Here is an 18,935-nt window from a genome sequence, read left to right as displayed (position 1 = left end):
TGCCCCAACACAGATCATTTCAGCATTGATTGCCAGCTCACGTGTAAGATAGTGCCATTGGTACTGGGGTCTTCATATCATATGATCAGTTTGACCTCAAACATGAAATTAATAAAGGGAATTTTGATATTATGAAATTTTATTTGTGTCTGTAATTTTAAAATCTTCTTCCAAAGTCATAGCTCACAGCTGGAACCGCTGTTTCCCCTGGGACTGCAGCGAAGCTGCTCTCAGGACCCTAAGGGCAGCAAGAAATGTGGTCCCAGCTACCATTTATTGAGCAACTATTACATTCAGGCATTGTCCTAGGGTGCTTTACATACACTGTGTCTGACCCAAACAAGAACTCTGTCTTTAAAAATGAGGCCAGGGCCGCCTGGGTGACTCAGTTAAGCAGCCGACTCCTGGATTTGGGACCAGTTGAGAGATCAAAAGTCTGATTCGTTGTTGAAAGAAGCCAGATTGGTTGATGAGGTTCACACAGGCGGGAACAGGAGGAGCCCACAGCCCCCTCCTGTGTGTGTGGCGGTGCTGAGGCCCACAGTCACAGAAGTTCTTTCTTGTCATTTGCCCGCTCCTCCCCTCCAGGAGCGTAAGAGCAGGGAAGAAGGTCACAGCAGATTTCCCTCCCTCCGGAAACAGTAAAACGGGCAGGTTTTCCCCATCCTCACCCCAAACTCGGAAAACAATTTCTGGGTAAAATCTGAGGTCTCGGTCTGGGTCCGTAGGCCCGGCACAGGTCAGTGCTAAGAGTCTCCGGAAACACGCGACTCTGTCCCCATCCTCAGGTGCTTCCGTGCAGTGAGGGAGAGGGACCCAGGGTTCCACGCAGGGTGTGTGTGGTGTCGTGGGCGTCTTGACCAGGCAGCTGTCCTGCTGACATACACCTGCTGTCTCCATACTCTGTGCTCAGTGTGGACTTCTTCCCCAGGCCCCAACACCGTGCATTTCTCTGTATTCACCCCTGTCTCGTTAGACCGAGCTCTCTCTGGGGCACGTGGGTGGCTCAGTTGGTTGAGCATCTAACTCTAGATTTCGGCTCAGGTCATGATCTCATGGTTCGGGAGATCGAGCCTCATGTCAGGTTCTGCACTGATATCATGGGGCCTGCTTGAGATTCTCTCTCCCCCTCTCTCTCTGCCTTCCCCCTGGCCGTGCACGTGCTCTCTCAAAAAATAAGTGAATAAACTTAAAAAAGAAAACAAAACAAAACAAAAAAGACTGAGCTCAGAGCTTCCCCCAAGCAGGGTTGTGTCTCATGCTCGGTACCGAGTGCATCTGAGGTCTCGGTGTGTGTTTGCGGACTGACCTGGGGCTGGGATTTGCATTGCTGAGTGATGTAGCACTTAAAGTGCCCCAGACCTTCCTAGATCTGATCTGGCCCCGTGTCTGCCGCAGGGAGACCTCCAGGAGTAGGGGGGCATGTGTGTTGGGGGCTGCATAACACCAGCCTTCCTGGTTCCTTGGCTCCCGCCCACTGGGCCCGCTGGGCCCCGCATTTTCTCGACGTGACCCTGCAGCTTCCATCTGCAAATGCTTTGCTTTTGTTGATGATTCTAAAGGAGTTCTCTGCAGGCCGGACTGTTCGCTGGAACTTGGCAAAACTGTGAGGCGGCACATTTCTCTGCACTGGGCAAGTGTGACGCACGGATGCGGTGGCTCCCTGGACCAGCTGTCCCCTAGTAAACCAGCCAAGTCCAAGCAGAAGGGAGGCAGCTGATTCGCGGGGAATTCTGCTCCTCACGCCCCACCTCCCATCTGCTTACCACAGACTCAGAGGCATGCGGGGCCCTCGCTCGCAGAAGGGCTCCGGGGCCCGTTCCGTCACTTAGCTTCTGAAGAGAGACGACTGTGCCTGGCGAGGGCACGGTGCCCACATTACACGGAAGGATGGGGTCATTCAGCCATGCCTGGCTCCAAACAGGGGCTCTGACCCTGAGGTTCAGTCCCAGATCTGACACCGACGATCCAGGAAATCATTGCGGGCGTTGGGTCCGTGGTACATGGGTGCTGTCACCTGGTGTGGTTGGCCATCAGCCTCATTCTTGGGGAAACCACAGTGAGGCAGCCCCAGGGTTCTTTCCCCTGACAATGGCCTGAGGCCACCAGGCCGGGAGTGAGGGCCCAGGTGGGGCTGCTTAGTGCCTGGTGCTCTGAGCCATCTAGGACACTGTGTTCACTTTACCAAGGACGGTAAAATCAGGAAGTGCGTCGGACGGTTACTAAGGTGTCGCACATCCCTTGTCCGGCGGCGTCCCTCGCAATCCCATTTCACTGCTTCACGTTTCTCACCGCCAGAAAGTTCAGGCTCCTCTAACTCAGATCCCCTTGGCTGTCACTTCAGTCACTTACCCCTGTAGAGAGAAGGGGTGCTCAGGCAGCCGCCTGATCTTCCAGAACATGCCCTGTGACCCTGTGTCCGCGTCACTGCTCGAAAACAGAGATACCAGAGGCTCCACGTGCCCCATTGTGCCCTGTTCAACGCGGGAGGTGAACTATCTGTTCTCGTGAGAGCCCTGGGCCAGGTGCTGCCTTGCAGTTCGGTTTCATTAAACATTGAAGAAGCTAATCTCTGTCAGGTGCTGGGCTGGGTGCTCAAATAAGATGATTAAACCCCTGCTTTTAAGGAGCTCCTGCTCACCCAGTTTGTGCCGCCACTCAGGAGAGTGCCAGTTGCCATATTGTGCTTGACTAAGACAAGCCGTGACGGTTGTCTCCCTAGTCTAGCTGCATTGAACACACTGCCTCGTATTCGGGAAGCGTTGATTAAAATGTGTTCATTTAAATTTTAATGAGTAAGAAAGTTGATCGTTGCATGAGGACCTTACATTTGGAACAAGAACATTTTTGTGCTTCGGTGTATGGAACCGAATTGGGCTTTCGCCTAAATTGCCCCACTCTATTATTTTTACAAGGTAGGTATCATCCCTGTTTTACTGGTGAGAAATTGAAACTCAGGTAAACTGACTTGCGTGTGGTCACAAAGCCAGAGAATAGAACCGTGATTTGAACCCGAGTCTTGACTTCCTGGCCCAGCCCTCTCCCCTGGATGAGAGCCGCCTCCTTGCTGGCATAAATAGATCTTTTTAGGTCCATTTCAGTGGGAGCACAGGTTTTTTCGGGGGAGGGGATGAGGGTGGAAACTGACATTGGACCAAGTTACTGCCCCTTCCTGTCCACCTCGGTGCTTTATCCAGGGGACATTTTATAAGAACATTTCTCTGTAATAGACCTGCTGCTTCTTATCTCTAGTTTTATGAGTACCTTTGGGGTTTGGGTTTTGTCCATCTTTATTAACGGCAAACCACTTTATTGCTCTATTTCTTAGTGGCCATTAAATAAATCATCAACGCATGAGTAGTGTGCAGCAGTGGAATGCATTAATAATTGAGTACCCTGAAATAGACTTCTGCTTTTGCAGCTTGCCAAGAATATTGGGAATGCAGGCTTCAATGAGATCATGGAGTGTTGCCTTCCGGCTGAGGACTCGGTCAAACCCAACCCGGGCAGCGACATGTAAGTATGGACCTGCCTGGTTTTGTTTTCTGAGCAAAGACCGGCCTTGTACCCAAGCCCCGTGAGGCAGGACAGTAACAGGTTTAGGGGATCTCAGTTGTTGCTTCGTTGGGGAATAGATCACCCTGGTTTGTTTTGGTTTTTTCTCTGGCAAGTCACCTTTTTGGGCATCCAGATAAAAAAATTGGTGTGGCTGGTTTTCTTAGGAAGAAGCCACAGCAAGGCAGCTTTGGCCGATGCTCTAGGTCGATGACGGAGGAGTGAGGAGTGTCGCCCTCACTGGTGGCATATGGGTACCCCCTCACCTTCTGCATCAGGGGAGTTCAAGCCCCTTCCCTCTGCATAGATCCTAAAAATTTTCTTTAATGTTTATTTTTGAGAGAGAGGGAGAGAAAGAGAGTGAGCACAAGCGGGGGAGGGGCAGAGAGAGAGGGAGACACGGAATCCGAAGCGGGCTCCAGGCTCCGAGCTGTCAGCACAGAGCCCGACGCGGGGCCCGAACCCACGAACCACAAGATCACGACCTGAGCCGAAGTCGGACGCTTAACCGACTGAGCCGCCCAGGCGCCCCTCTCTGCATAGATTCTGAGCCACGTATCCTTTTCTGGCCCAGTGTCCTTGCAAATGTGGAGAGTGTGCTGTTTTCTTCAACAAGAATCTTTTGTTCTTGTTTCACTTTTGACCCAAAACCTGACCGAGAAGCTTTGTGCCTCATGCATCCGGCTGGCCCGACGGGGCAGAGCTTACAGGAGATTTTCCTGCCAGTCTTATCAAATGGAGCATAAGTCACCCGGCTTACACTGGTCTTTGGGCTCGAGAGGTGGACGGAAGACTGGCAGGTCCGGGCAGTGGATGGCCTCTCTGCTCCAGGTGGCTGGAGGGTGATCACCTACTGTCATACAATGCAAGGTGGGACAGACAGACGGAAGGAGGGGTGTCCCCGGGGCAGTTAAAAGACCCAGCGCCTGCATTCGAGTGCTGAGCCTGGACCACAGTGATCCGGCAGGACAGGAGGGAATGAGAAAAATGTGATAAGAGAGAGTAGAAAAATTCTTTTACAGAGACAACATTGCCCTTGGAAGAAGGTTGAGAGGGGATTGATGGCACAGGTCTCTCCTGAAGGACATAAGGTGAGGAGCCGTGGACAGTGCTCTAGGAGTGGTTTTTCACATAGCAGGTGGAGTACAGGCCCTTGGCAAAGGCAGAGAATTTAGGTGTTTGTAACCAGTTTGTTGGGACCTGTCTTTGGGAAGCTGAGATGGTGGGATCTGTGTTCTTTTGCATTTGGGTGAGGTAACAATGCAGTGAGAGAGCCTAGACATGTACAGGCATGAACACACCGTGTTCGTGATACACCCCCTCAGGTAGCGGGTATCTGAGATGAGCATTTGGTTGCTGTTGGATTAGAGTCGCTTCCTGTTGGAATCCTGTAGCAGATGCTGGCAATAGCGTTTTTGTGGGACTGGGTACAAGGCACGAGGCTAGGTTATTGTCCTCTCTGCATGAAGATCTGAGTTCCAAATCTGTATTCTTACCCAAACCTGGAGAGGCAGGTGGTATAGGATGTAGGACCTTAGCCAGTCGTGGGACCTGGGCAGGTTCCGGGGCTGCTCTGAGCTCTCTCCTCTAATGTGGCAACCCTCGCTCGCTCACAGAGCCAGCGGAGTGGTCATCAGGGGACAGTTGGGTAGGCCTGGACTCAGGCGGTGTCATCAGCTCTGCTCGCTCACCCTGGGTGTGGGCAGTAGAGGCACTTAAGGGCTACACACCGATCCCACAAACCCTGAGAGATCAGGGTCCTCTCCGTTTAGCTTTCAATTGGAGGGTTACCCAGAGGTGAGCCAGCTCTTCCCGAGATTGCTGGAAGCTCCTGTTCAACAAAGGGAATGTCATGGTCTGGTATGCCGCATTTACTTACAGTCTAATCAACAGACAGGGAACGTGCCAGTCTCGCAAGTCGCCGTAACATTGATCAGTTTTGAGCAAAGCGTCTGATAAGTAATTTCTTCCAAGTACCAGGGGTGCCTTATAAAAGCAGAGAGTTTGTTTACTCTGGGGCTAGATGTTTCGAAAACATGAACACGATCTGCTTTGACTCCTTCAGTATAAACGTTCTGTCTGCATTGAAACACCCCCCACCCACCGCCAGCCTTGGCACAAATGAGAAGGAAGTGTAGCCCTCCCCCTCTTTTCCTTTTCTTTCCCCCAAATTGAGGGCGGATGGCCAGTGTGATGGCAAAACGCCACCTGCTTTCATACCTGCTCGGGTGAAGTTAACTGCTGGTCTGTCTGCTCCTGTAGCCTTTGGCTCTATTTTAAGACCTTCCGTGCCACTTTATATCGTACCAAAGTATTTACACGTATTTCTCTAATAGATCACGTCTTCCTGATTTTTGTATTTCCCACTGCAGTATGTTGCTTGTGGTGGTTCAATACATATTTAATGAATCAACAAGTCAAAGGTAAAGTCCCAGCTCTGTGGCTGTTGAAATAAGCTGATAGTTTACTTGCGGATGAAAGGAGTGTATGCTTCTGGCTTTATCTCAGGACAACATACCATCTGCACACAAATCTGTTGACAGGGAAGGCGCAGACCCTCTAGTGGCCTATGAATCCCCAGATTTTGGATTTGGGTGGGTGTGGAGAGAGAGAAATAGGTGGTGGGAGGGGGAAGCAGGCAGATTTGTGTCTCGAGGCAGTGCTGTTCCTTTTCTGCGATTAAGGACCTCACACAGGCCCATCCTTCAGAAGTACGCGCCAAATGTGTTGTTATTTTAAGTTCATTGCTTTTCTCCAAAAGTCTAATCCTTTCCAAAACAACAAGAGGTGGGGAGGGGACCACGCTGACAGAGTAAATAAACTTCCTTCATGAAGCCGTGGAGCGTGGTGGTGCAAAGACCGGGTCTGTGCCCATGCTTGTGTGGGCCTGACAGAGGGGTCACAGAGCCCCGGATAGGTGAATAACATTAAGAACTCAGGGTCCGGGATGTCTTGAGCCCCTTCCAAGGAAGGCAGGGGGAGGTCGCAGTGATGATTATCTCACAAGGGTTTTACTGAAACTACCTAGAACTTCACAACTGTCTGGTCCAACCGCTCATCATAAGAGACCTGGAGAATTTGAATCATTAGACAGGTTGTCACATATGGCACATCATCGAGCCCAAAACGTCACTAAGCAATTCCCCGCATGCCGCACTGTGCTAGGAGGCCCTCTGAGGAGAACCTGGACCCCGAGAGCAGGGGCGGCCCTCAGAGAGCTTCCCACTGTGTGCGGAAACAGAACTCTGGGTCCTCTTGATAGACTTCAGTTTACTTATCCGCAGGGGGGAGGCGAGAAAAGTTGATAGCATTTGTTGTGAGGACCAAAGGAGACCGCCTGTCTCAGCTCGACCTGTAAGCCCAGGGGCTGGACGTTTGTGAGGTGACGCGCGGAAAGTGTGTTAGCACACTTCATTAGCACCCAGGCAGTGAGTGTCTTAGGGCGGGCGGTCGGTAGTGGGGAGAGTAGCCCCCCATCGCTGGGAGCCTGGCGTTGGCCTGCCCACTCCCAGACCTGCATCGCCCCCTGGGGCCCGCGGTGTTGACCTGAGGGGCTCGGTGGCTGACGGCAGACGCAGTTGGCACAGCCCTGGTGGCAGGATGGGAAGAAACAGTCCCTGAGCTGAGAAGAGCCGACCAGGTTCACTGTGAGGCCCCTCCTCCCATGCTGTTGTGGTCCTTACAGCTGGCGTTTCCAGAATGCTGCGCTATCTCGTGTAACCTGCAGCAGCCCCGAGAGCAGGTGTGGTCACGGGAAGGGCTCGTCCCCTCGACAGGAAGCAGTGGAACCCGTTTGAGCAGCCTTCTGACCGGGGGCCTGGGCTCTGAACTGTGTGGTCTCCCAGAGCTGACCACCAGGCCCTAGCTTTTCCTTCAGCCTCCCCTGCCCAATTTCTTGAAATTCTAGTGTGCTTCACACTTTCCAGAAAGGAGCCAAGGGAATCGATCCTGTTGCATCATTTTCTGTGCATCTGTTGACTAAAGTTAAGTTTTTGTATTGTCAGTGGAATTCAGTTTTCTCTGACATGCTTTATTGAGATACAATTCACATACCATACAGCTCGCCCATTTAAATGGAAATTCAGGGGCATCTGGGTGGCTCATCGGTTAAGTGTCCGACTTCAACTCAGGTCATGATCTCACAGTTCATGGGTTCAAGCCCCACGTTGGGCTCTGTGCTGACAGCTTGGAGCCTAGAGCTGCTTTGGATTCTCTCTCTCTCTCTCTCTGTCTCTCTCTCTCTCTCTGTCTCTCTCTCTCTCTCTCTGTCCCTCCCCCATTCACACTCTGTCTCTCTTCTCTCTCAAAAAAAATAAGTAAAACATTTAAAAAATAAATAAATGAGATTCAGTGACGTTCACCCTACTCACAGAGTATGCATCCATCACCGCAGTCTGGAACATTTTTCTGCCCCCGAAACAAAACGCTGTGCCTGTCAGGCATCACCCACTCCACCCTCCCCTCCACTCCTTCACCCCCCACCCCCAGCCCTGCTAATCTGCTTTTTGTCCCTATGAATTTGCCTCTTCCAGGCATTGCGTGTAAATGCGATCATACAGCATGTGGCCTTGTGTGTCCGACTGGCTCCTTTTCCTTCGCACGATGTTTTCAGGGCTCAGCCATGGTGTAGCCTGTGTCGGAGCTGTGTTCCTCGATGTGGCTGAACAGTACTCCGTTGTGTAGGCGGACCACGTGTGTTCGTCCCTTCACCGGCTGATGGGTAGCTGGGCTGCTTCCTGCCCCTTCTCACTTGATTGCCACAGGGAATTTCGTTTTTACTGTAGCTCTCAAAAATCCTGTCTACTTTGTTTTTATTGTTGCAGCTGTTGTTTGTTAAGGTCCTTGGAGTAAAATGCTGAAAGTCCTCCTGACCAGGAGCTACTGTTTCTCTAGCTCTCCATTTTTAAAACATTTTTTTTAATGTTTATTATTTTGAGAGAGAGAGAGACAGAGCATGAGCAGGGGGAGGGTACAGAGAGAGGGAGACACAGAATCCGAAGCAGGCTCCAGGCTCCGAGCTGTCAGCACAGAGCCTGGCGTGGGGCTCGAACCCACAAACCACGAGAGATCATGACTTGAGCCGAAATCAGACGCTTAACCGACTGAGTCACCCAGGCACCCCTTGCTCTCCATCTTTTAAGTTTGATCAGCAAGTGCCAGGGCTCTAAGGACCCACCATGTGCCCAGCAAATGTGTCAGTTCATGTATTTTTCCCAGTTCCTCGAGGGCGTGTTTTACACGTTTGCACAAATAGGACCTGAGGCCTAAAGAGATGAAATGCTTGTCCCAGGACACACCGTCAGTATGGTGGGGGCGGGACCTGAACCCACACTTCTACTGGCCTCCCCAGAGTTGGTGCTGTTCCATGCTCCATGGGGGAGGTAGAGTCTGTGAACACAATGCCATGGGAAGGCCAGAAAATAGACCACAAAGGCTGACAGTTTGTTCTGGTTCATCAGATGTGTGCTGCGTTTTCTGCCAGGCACAGTGCCCACAAACAAGAAGATAACTGTCTTCCCTCTTTTTCTTTCCTTAATGTTTATTTATTTTGAGAGAGAGAGAGAGAGAGAGAGAGAGAGAGAGAGAGCGCGCGAGAGCACAAGCCAGGGAGGGGCAGAGAGAGGGAGGGACAGAGGATCCGAAGCAGGCTCTGTGCTGACAGCAATGAGCCCAATGCGGGGCGCAAACTCACAAACCGCGAGATCATGACCTGAGCCAAAGTCAGACGCTCAACCGACTGAGCCACCCTGGGGCCCAACACTGTCTTCGCTCTCAAGGAGGGCCTCCCAGCCTGCCTAACCTGGCCAGTTACCGTTGGCACCTGAGTGAGGCCCAGTCACCCTGCACTGGGCCTCGAGGCCTCTTGTGTTGGAAACTGGAGGATTTCACTGCCCTGGGTGTCCCCGGACACAGGCACTGCCAGGGTCACACAGCAGATTGCTCCCTACCCGCCAGTGCTTCCTGCAAGGAAGGTGTGGGCAGGATTTTCTTTTTTTTTAAGGGTTACAGATAATTGAAGGTTAGATACGTTTGAATAGAGGCCCTTAATCGTTTACAAGACAGTTATGCTTGGTTTCAGGAATGCCAGGAAGGACTACATTACTGCCAAGTACATTGAGAGGAAATACGCAAGGAAAAAGCATGTGGATAATGCAGCCAAACTCCACAGCCTTTGTGAGGCCGTCAAAACCAGAGATATTTTTGGATTACTCCAAGCGTATGCTGATGGTGTGGATCTTACAGAAAAAATCCCACTGGCCAACGGACACGTAAGAGCGTGGCTTGCTACTTTTACAAAAGAAAAGAAAGGGGGGGTGGGAGTGGCAGGGCCGCGTCATCAGAAATGCTGAGAAAGTAGTATAATTCTCTGAAGGAAGACAACATTGTGTTCTGGGGAGAAATTCATGGTTTATTCTTCTTCAACCAAAAATATGATGCCAGCCTTGGAAGGAAAGCCCATCCCCTGGGGGAGGGAGCATCTTCTCAGAGGCCAGAGGGTCCTGTCTCCTGGGTGCAGGGCAGCTGACAGCCAGACTTTGAGGAGCAGCTCCTGAGGCTTCCCTGGGAAGGAGAGCTCCCCAGCCTGCTCCCCACCTGTGCCCTCCTCCCCGAGGGAGCCGGAGTAGGAGGGATTCCCCCCACTTTCCTGGGAGAGCCTTGTGGAGAGGGTGGGGTCTCAGGGTAGCATGGGATCGAGCATGGCAGGATCGATCCCATAGGAAACCGGCTACCAGTGTCACAGCTCGGCATGTGTCCTAATTCTCTTCCACGGGTGACCTTGTAGATACACGCTCACATTCCCTTGAAACCTCCTTGTCCTCATAATGAAGGTGCGGGATACCAGGCGTTACCCCGTAGCAGCCGAGCACATGTTCCTATGGAGCCTGATATCCAATGTTTGAGAGAGAGACAGAGAGAAGTCAAGCCCAGGTGGTTCAGGGCATGCCCAGCTCAGAGCCCTGCCCCAGCCAGAGGACGGGGGAGTGGCCCTGGCTGGCTGAGCAGGCCCAGCAGGTGGATTGAGGGCCACCTCCCTCTTTGTCCCATGTTCCCTGTTCCATGGATATTGCCTTTGCCTCCAGCCCTCTCGCCCACCCACCCACCTGAGACCATCTTCCTCTGGTCGGTCCTCCCCCAACCCCCAGAACTCTTTCAGAAAAGGCAGTGGAGGTCATGTGTCCCCTGGTATAAATTGAAGACAGTCTGGGCATTAGCACTCCTGGCCTTGTCCGTAAATACAGAATGAAAAACTCTAGTGCTATTTTTAAAATAAGAATTTATGTTTATTCAGGCAGCAGGTATAAAAGATTGGGTATAAGAGGCCTGGGGAAACTTCCTAGGGTCTTTGGACGAAGACCCCCACACGCACCTTATAGGCAACACCTCATGTTGTTAGTGCAGAGATAGGAATATCAAGATTGAGGGGACTTTGAGGTGAACTCCCTGAATTTCTCATTATTTTCTGTGGAGAAAGGAAGACCAGTCTCGAAATGGTCCCAAGAGCAGAGTTTGCTCTGGAGACTAGAGAGACACCATATGTCTTAGAAGCATTTTGAAAGAAAGAATAAAAGGCTTTTGGAAGAGAGAGACACAATTTTGCTCACATTGAACACAAAACTGAACGCTCCCCTTGGAATTCTGGAATGTTTCTCTTTGGTCTTCAGGAGCCAGATGAAACTGCCCTGCATCTTGCAGTCAGATCGGTGGACCGGACTTCTCTCCACATCGTAGACTTTTTAGTCCAGAACAGGTAGGTGTTCTAAACTTAGGGGAGGCGTTTGATTTTGTTCCTTGGTGTTTCTTAGGAAGTATCAGGTTCCTGCCTCATTATGTGGCTGTGGGACAGGAAGTGAGCCATCAGGTGCCAGTCCTGAGAGACCCTAGGACGTGAAGACAGAGACCCTTTGTGGGATATCTGCAAGATCCAGCTTCTGACGTCTGGGACTCAGCAGATCTCAGATCGATACCTCTGAATTCTGGGCTCTGGAAGACAGGCTGTCCGTGGCCCCCACAACCGCCTGTGTGCACAGGGCCATCCCCACACTCACGTCCCTTGTGAGTGTCCCACAGGACCCAGGCGGGGTACCCTAGGGCAGTGGGGAGAGGTAACAGGGACACAGGGATCCATACCTGAGCCACCCGCCTAAGCAGAGATTGTAAACTGCAACACCGGGTTGTGGGCATTTTGTCTGGTTTGAAAAGTTGTTTCTATATCTTCATTAGAAGTAGCCTTTAAAGAACCTGTGCGCGCACGCGCGCGCATGTGCACATGTGTGTGCACTGCACAGTCCTGCTGCTTGGTGCATCCCACCTTACTCTGGTTTATCACCTGCCTGGCGGCAGCCAGCCAGCCACAAACACCCGTTAAGGTGTATCTTGACTCCCTGATCGTGGTTTGGGGCGTGTGTTGCGGGAGATGCTGGTCACAGGCCGCTGACACGGCTCCAAACGGAGTGGAAAATTCCACAGTGCAATGGCAAGGTCATATTCAGCATTTCTGCCTTTCCCTGCTGTTGCTGGGGGAGAGAGTGAAGAAGCAGCCAGAGGCAGAGCGGCTGGGGGCCGGTCAGCAGTTCGCTAGACTCAGTGGAAGCCGCCCTCTGATGGAGCCCGAATGCCCACCCAGCGCCTAGCGCGTTACAGCGGCTCCGCGGACCCTGGATGAAACAGCTCAGTGACGTCATCCTCTCCCAGTGCAGATTCTTGGAGCGTGAGAAGGGAAATCCTGGTTTCCTTTCTTCCAGAATGGAAGGGGGGCAGCAGGAAGAGGGGAGAGGTCAGAAGATGAAGCTTATTTTCACAGTGTAGCAGGTTCTGTCCTGAGGAGAGCAGTGGATGTCTCCTCCTGGTGACCGTCCCCATCTGACCTTCCCGGGGCCACAAAGCCCCACTGTCCCTCCTCCTCACGATGACAGCCATGTTTCAGGGCTTCGCCCACCAGGGGGTTGAGTGGCTTGTCCCACATCTGGGGAGCACGGTGCCTTTTGGGGTGCCTCTCTCCCTTTCTGTCCTTCTCCGCCATTGTTGCTGGCTCCCTGGTGGCCTTCCGCCACGGCTGCCTCACCCCCACGAGCGGGGATGCTGCCCTGTGCCCCCACCGTGGAGGAGGATTCGGAGAAATCCCCTTCCCTGTGGTGTTGCTTGATGCTTCCCCTGCTCACCTGCCCGACCCCCTGGCCTTCCCCTCATTGTTCTTTCTCTTCTGTCCCCGTTCTTGGCCAGTGGGAACCTGGATAAGCAGACGGGGAAGGGCAGCACCGCCCTGCACTATTGCTGCCTGACGGACAACGCCGAGTGCCTGAAGCTGCTCCTGCGGGGGAAGGCCTCCATCGAGACGGGTGAGCGGGTGGCGCCGGCCTGGCCCCGCGTGCGGGCCCTGCCCTCCGAAGGCGGGGGGCCTCTCCCCGCGTGCCCCACACGGCTGCCGCGTCCCGTATTTGTCAGCAGTCGCCCTCCCTCCGATACATAGACCTCCCACCTTCGGCAGGTATTTTATAGGTCATGAGAAGCAGAGCTCAGGCCCCACAGACGACACTCACGCGGACGTGAATTTGAACAAGCTCTGGGGCGTCTTGCCTCCTGTTCAGAACCCCCACCCAGCATCAGGCTTAGTCCCTTCCTGGCCCCGGGGCGGAAAATTTACTTACGGGGCAGTGAAGAGACACTGTTTACTGCCACTCGTGGCACCGAGTCTCCTCCACGAGGGACCCTGATCTGTTGGGCCTTCATTTCTCCCTCCCACGTGCGACCCTGACACACTGGCAGCCATCCGAGGGCAGGCGGTGGTGACTGTGTTGGGAGGAAGTGATTGGGAAGAACTGTGGAACAGAGAGCAAAGAGAACACAAAGAAGGCACACACCTTCTTGAGTCAAGTTTCTTTTTTTTTTTTTTTTTTTTTCTATTTTTTGTGGGGGTGGGTAGAGGGAGAGAGAGAGATTTTGAAGCAGGTTCCTTGCCCAGCATTGAGCCTGACGCGACTGACACGGGGCTGTATCCCACAACCGTGAGATCATAACCTGAGCCCGAATTTAGAGTCGGATGCTTAACTGAGCCTCCCAGGTGTCTCTGAGTTGGCTTTTTTTTTTTTTTTTTTAATTAATCAAACCTTGTTGGCAGAGGCTTATTTAGAAGAAAATGCACGGTTTCGGATTTGCAGACCGCTGAGGAGTGCCGTTCTGTGCCCATGGCCAACTCAAACGGTCTCCTGACGTCTCCCGACCGTGTTCCGCCACAGGTCTGTACGGTTATGAGACCAGTTCCGCCCCTGCTCCAGACTCACCGTGGGATTCGTTAATCGTGCTCACTTCGATTGAGTGCTGCTTCTCTGTACCTCTTTTAACTGCCTCCTGATAATCCGGCCTTCGCTTGTTTTTGTCATAATGCCACCCTTTGTTGCCCTGCCTTTTAGCTAACGAGTCGGGGGAGACACCACTGGACATCGCCAGACGCCTCCGGCACGAGCACTGTGAGGAGCTGGTGAGTCTCCACCCGGTGTGGACGTGGCCAGCGGGCCCTTCCTGGGCCAGGAAGGGGCCCTGCCCTCTGCGAAGTGTGGACCCTAGAGGGGATAGCCAGGAGAAGGCACACTGGGGGGTCTTTCAAGAGGAGGTGGCCACCCCCTCGTAATGACACTTAGAACGCCAGTGGGCATTTGCTGGTTGGGACATGTTGATGGTGGTCCTGGCATTAATCTGGGGCAACAGGAGCAGAGATCTGGGGGCCACCATGGCTTTGGCTCATCCCTGGAGTCGGGAAGCCACCAGCTCGTCCCTTCACAGCAGCATCCAGAGCTGGTGTTCTTACTCTGTTCCCCAACCCCGAATCTTCCAGATGGTTCTGCACCATCGTTTCCTGTCCTGTTCTAGATCAGGCAGTGACAGTGCAGCTAGGGGACAGAGCCCATGGGCTCAGGCAGTAGGGCTCCACCACCATGACTCGGGAAGGCTGTACCAATGCCAACTCTCTCGCTGTTTCCTTGTTTGTAAAGTGGAGTCCGCTCTACCAGTTCACAAGGTTGTTGTGGGAATTAGTGTTGCACTCGGAAGCTCAACCAGTGCTCGATAAAGAGAGCTATTCGTTGTAAATGTTACGGAAGTGTGGGATGAGTACCAGGTGCTATTCTAAGTAGTTGACGTCCCCTAACTCGTTCAATCTTGACAGCCGCCCATGACACGGTTTCTTCTGTTATTGCTATTTTACAGGTGAGGAAACAGACACAGAAGGGTTAAGTAACTTGCCCAAGGTCACACAGCTACTCTCTGGCTCTGGAGGAAATTAAGGGCTAATGTGCTGAGGAAGGGATTTGCTTCTCTCCCGTGTATCTAAAATGGAACTGGCTATCTGTTCCCCGAGAGTATTGTGAAAATAGTCATTCACGTCCTTTTCTTTGGGGCATCATCTTTAGTGCTGGTCAAGATGGTTGGGTTAACAGTGGAAACGTCCATTCTCTGTTGAGTTTGCTCCCGTGTGTAGTTGTCAGCACCTACGGGCCGTCCTTGAGACCTCGAATAGCCCTTGCCTGCCCACCGCCCTGTACCGTTTACAGAACACGGAAGGGCAGTTACGGGGTTTGCGTTTCAAGGTCCTCTGTGAAACGGGGAGGGGGGTTCCAGCCGGCCTCACCCTGGGGTCTCTGCCTCCCCCACCCCGTGCCACCCAGGGCTGCTCGCCTCGCGTGCAGCGTCACTGACGGCCCTTTTTCCTCTCAGCTGACCCAGGCCTTGTCTGGGAGGTTCAATTCCCACGTCCACGTCGAGTATGAGTGGCGGCTGCTCCACGAAGACCTGGATGAGAGCGATGACGACGTGGACGAGAAACTGCAGGTCAGTGCCCGGCCGAGGGACGCCAGGGGTGTCGTCATGAGCTTTGTTGCAAGCGGGGTGGATCCTGGCTTCTAATCTGCGCACAGAGCAGTTTTGTAGAAGAAGTGGAGTTCGCTTTTTGCCTCCATTGATCTCAGTAGGTTTTTGGTTTCACCCTTCCCACAGCCGCCACCTGTCTCCCAGCTCTTAGGAACAAGGGAACATTCCTTGTGTCGTCGTCATTAGCTGCCCACCGTTTGATCTGAGGGAAAGAAATGGGGGGGCCGTGGAGTCTAGTGGGTTTTAGAGGAAGTCCTTGCACTGTGCATGTGATAAAGAGCCAGGGGCCCCCAGTGTCGCGGGTCATGTCCACTCATCAGCCGTTAAAACCTTAACTAGAATCATTAAATGGCCTTTAGAACTGTGGGTCCAACTTTTTCCTCTATTCGATGGGGTCACGGAAGCTTCGAGAGTCGAGAGAAGCTGACTCGGCCACAGTGAAGCTTAGTATTTAGAGACCAGCTTGGGGCCAGACTGAGGGCACTTGCCTCTGAGTCCAGCTCCCTGCTCATGGCACGCTGTCTTGCACACTTGGAGGGCTCCTGGCAGGTTACCACCTTCACACAGGTCTCAGAGCTGAGTCAGACTCCAGCAGGCGGACTCCAGAGCCCACACTCCTAGCTGCTGTGAAATTAGTGGAAAATGCCATGTAAACTTTCCTTTTTTTTAAAAAAATGTTTTCTTTATTTTTGAGAAACAGCGAGCACACAAGTGGAGGGACAGAGAGGGGAGGGACAGAGGATCTGAAGCAGGCTCTGTACTGACCCCAGAGAGCCCGTCTGATGCAAGGCTCAAACTCACAAACCTGAGATCATGACCTGAGCTAACGTCGGACACTTAACCGACTGAGCCACCCAGGTGCCCTCCACGTAAAATTTCCTATTGAATATTCTGATGTGCATTGAGCCTGTCTGATTACACGTATATATGGCATTTCTGAAATTTCCTTGACTGTCCTCGTTCATGGAGCCGTTAACATACCTGCTTGCTATGTCTTCAAATAAGAAACTTCTCCGCCGAGTTAGGTATAAAACAGTATCAAAGTGAGGAGAGCTGACTAATGTTACACTTACCCACCTTAAAAAAAGATTGGACGCATCGGCCCCAGAGTGAGCACACGCATCCCATTCTTGCGTGAGCAGGACACAGCAGGTCCCATGGTCCAAACAGAAGTCTGACAGCAAGTGCTAACACTCATCTACCCACTCCCTGTTTCCAGCAGAGGTGGGTATAGTTCATATAGCCATGGGCTTTGTTGAATTCAAAATATGCGTGAAGACCACTAGCCATCGAGTTCTGCATAGCTGAGCTGAGTGTGAGCCATTGGGTTGGCCAGAGCCTTGACTGGGCAGGTGGTCCTGTGAGGGGAGGTGGGGTCTATCAGCCAACAGGTTAACTGCTAAGCTGGCACTGTGCTAGAGAAGCAAAGTTCTACCCACTGAACAGAGGAGAAACAGGGCCAGCCAGGTCAAGATAGCTGCTGAAGATCGTAGCTGTTACAATGAAGCTGATGTTTAAAATGAATTAGATCTGAGTCACCCGAGTCGTGATTCCATGCACATGACCTTCAGACGGAGCTAGGGTTAGCAAACCAAAAGGGCTGGGTGGTAAATATTCAGGCTTTTGGGCCTGAACGGTCACCATCTTTTCTGTGCCTACTCAGCTCTGGCAGGGTGGCTTGAAAGCAACTGCAATTTGTAAATGACTAGGCATGGCTGTGTTCTAATAAACTTTATTTATAAAGCAGGTGGTGGCCCCCAGGCCGTGGTCTGCTGACCCTGAGTTAGAGGAATCTCAAGAGGTGCATTCATACTGGAAGAAACATTGACCTCCCCCGAATTTGCCACGTAGCTGTCGGGGATTGAGTGTAGCTGGGTCCTCAATGGAAAGCATGTGTACGAAGGGGAAATGCAATGAAAATGCAGATCTAGCTTAAATTAGCTCTGGCTAATAAGGATGAAATCGCCCGTGTTTTAAATCCTTCACAGAATGGAGATGTGTAAATTATAAATCATGGCTGTGTGTGTGTGTCTGTTAAGAGACATGGTGAGAGTAACTTTTAAGCCTTGCAGCTCTCACGTGACGGCTGAGAGCCAAAAAGGCACCGGGCCCAAGTAGCAGTGGTGCGCACGAGTAGCCTGGACGCTGTGACCAGGAGGTCAGCGCGTGTGCATTTCACCCTCTGCAGCCCAGTCCCAGTCGCCGAGAAGACCGGCCCGTCAGCTTCTACCAGCTGGGGTCCAACCAGCTGCAGTCGAATGCCGCGTCTTTGGCCAGAGATGCCGCCAGCCTGGCCAAGGACAAGCAGAGGGGCTTTGTGCCCAGCATCTTGCAGAACGAGACGTACGGAGCCATCCTCAGTGGCAGCCCGCCGCCCTCCCAGCCTGCGGCCCCCAGCACGGCCAGCGCCCCCCCACTGCCCCCGCGGAACGTTGCCAAAGGTACTGAACCGTCGTAGCTCCCGCCGGCGCACAAAGGGTGCTGTTTGGTTTTCGCTTCGGGAAGTTTCTAGTTGCTTTGCCCCCTGCTCGATGACACGTGGGGTTTTGTGTCCTACGGTCATGGTGTTGACATCCTCAAGGAGCTCTCCGGTCTTAGGATGCCGGGTGGTGGTGGAGCCTCTGACTCTGTCCTTGTTCTGGGCAGAGGTGTGGCATTTGTGTCACTGGGGGAGCGCACGGACTCCACCAGGGCAGCCTGAGGCGGGTGGCTCGGCTCGTGACGCTGGTCCTGTGAGACCTTCCCGCAGACCTCCTTTCTGTTCTTTTCTGTCTGCTTTTACCGCTCAGCACCCCTCCCTCTGCCTTAGTTCTGTCCTGTGTCATCATCCCTCCACTCCCCCCCCCCCCACCCCGCCCCGCCTGCCTTCAGCCAGCTTGTGATGCCTGGTACCTTCTATCTCTGCCAGCCCCACGAAATGAAGGATACAAAGACGCTGATTTGGGGAACGGTGCGCAACCTGATTGTAAAAATACAAAACGATCCCCGTGGGTCCTGCCGGTGCCTTAAGTACCAGAGCTTGCCGTTAGTTGTTCTGTCACAACGCAATGAGTTGGACTTCCCAGATGCTGGTTTTTATTTTTATTAAAATGGAAACTGAGGTGCTCGCTTCGGCAGCACACACACTAAGATTGGAATGATACGGAGAAGATTAGCACGGCCCCTGTGCCAGGATAAGGCGCAAAGTCATCAAGCGTTCCTTATTTTTAACAAGTAAGGGGCATAAGGAATCTACTCGTGAAATCATTGTTGCACTGTATGGTAACTAACTTGGATGTAACTCAAAAAAGTAAAATAAAAATAAATGAAAATTTTAGAAAATAAAAAGATTTTAAAACATTAAAAAAAAAAAAAATGGAAACTGAGGCCCCCAAAAGTTAGGTACTTTTCCCAGAACTGACGGCCAGCTGGCCATTCTGCTCCTTGAAGGCCGGTCCAGCAAGCGGCCGGCATAGCTGTGGGCTGGGGCTGCCCGACGAGGCCGGTGGCCTCCGGAGGGCTTCCCACGAGAAGGAGGG

At 52.6% G+C, this 18,935-nt stretch overlaps 1 protein-coding gene and 1 non-coding gene across 9 annotated transcripts in view; both read left to right on the top strand.

The window, feature by feature from the left end:
- Window positions 1–18,935, top strand: part of ASAP2 (ArfGAP with SH3 domain, ankyrin repeat and PH domain 2) — a 171,575-nt gene that overhangs the window by 138,068 nt on the left and 14,572 nt on the right. For all 8 annotated transcript variants that reach the window (XM_043604562.1, XM_043604561.1, XM_043604557.1 and 5 more), the window contains 7 exons: window positions 3,422–3,516; window positions 9,635–9,824; window positions 11,220–11,305; window positions 12,778–12,893; window positions 13,965–14,032; window positions 15,265–15,378; window positions 17,606–17,858. In XM_043604562.1, the coding sequence (XP_043460497.1) occupies window positions 3,422–3,516; window positions 9,635–9,824; window positions 11,220–11,305; window positions 12,778–12,893; window positions 13,965–14,032; window positions 15,265–15,378; window positions 17,606–17,858 (922 nt within the window). The remainder of the gene's footprint in view (window positions 1–3,421; window positions 3,517–9,634; window positions 9,825–11,219; window positions 11,306–12,777; window positions 12,894–13,964; window positions 14,033–15,264; window positions 15,379–17,605; window positions 17,859–18,935) is intronic.
- On the top strand, window positions 18,519–18,625 carry LOC122467363. The gene has a single exon (XR_006292906.1). It is a non-coding gene; the product is annotated as a U6 spliceosomal RNA (small nuclear RNA).

This window comes from Prionailurus bengalensis, chromosome A3 (assembly GCF_016509475.1).
Source record: "Prionailurus bengalensis isolate Pbe53 chromosome A3, Fcat_Pben_1.1_paternal_pri, whole genome shotgun sequence".
Lineage (NCBI taxonomy): Eukaryota > Metazoa > Chordata > Mammalia > Carnivora > Felidae > Prionailurus > Prionailurus bengalensis.
This window is presented reverse-complemented; position numbering and strand designations above follow the sequence as displayed.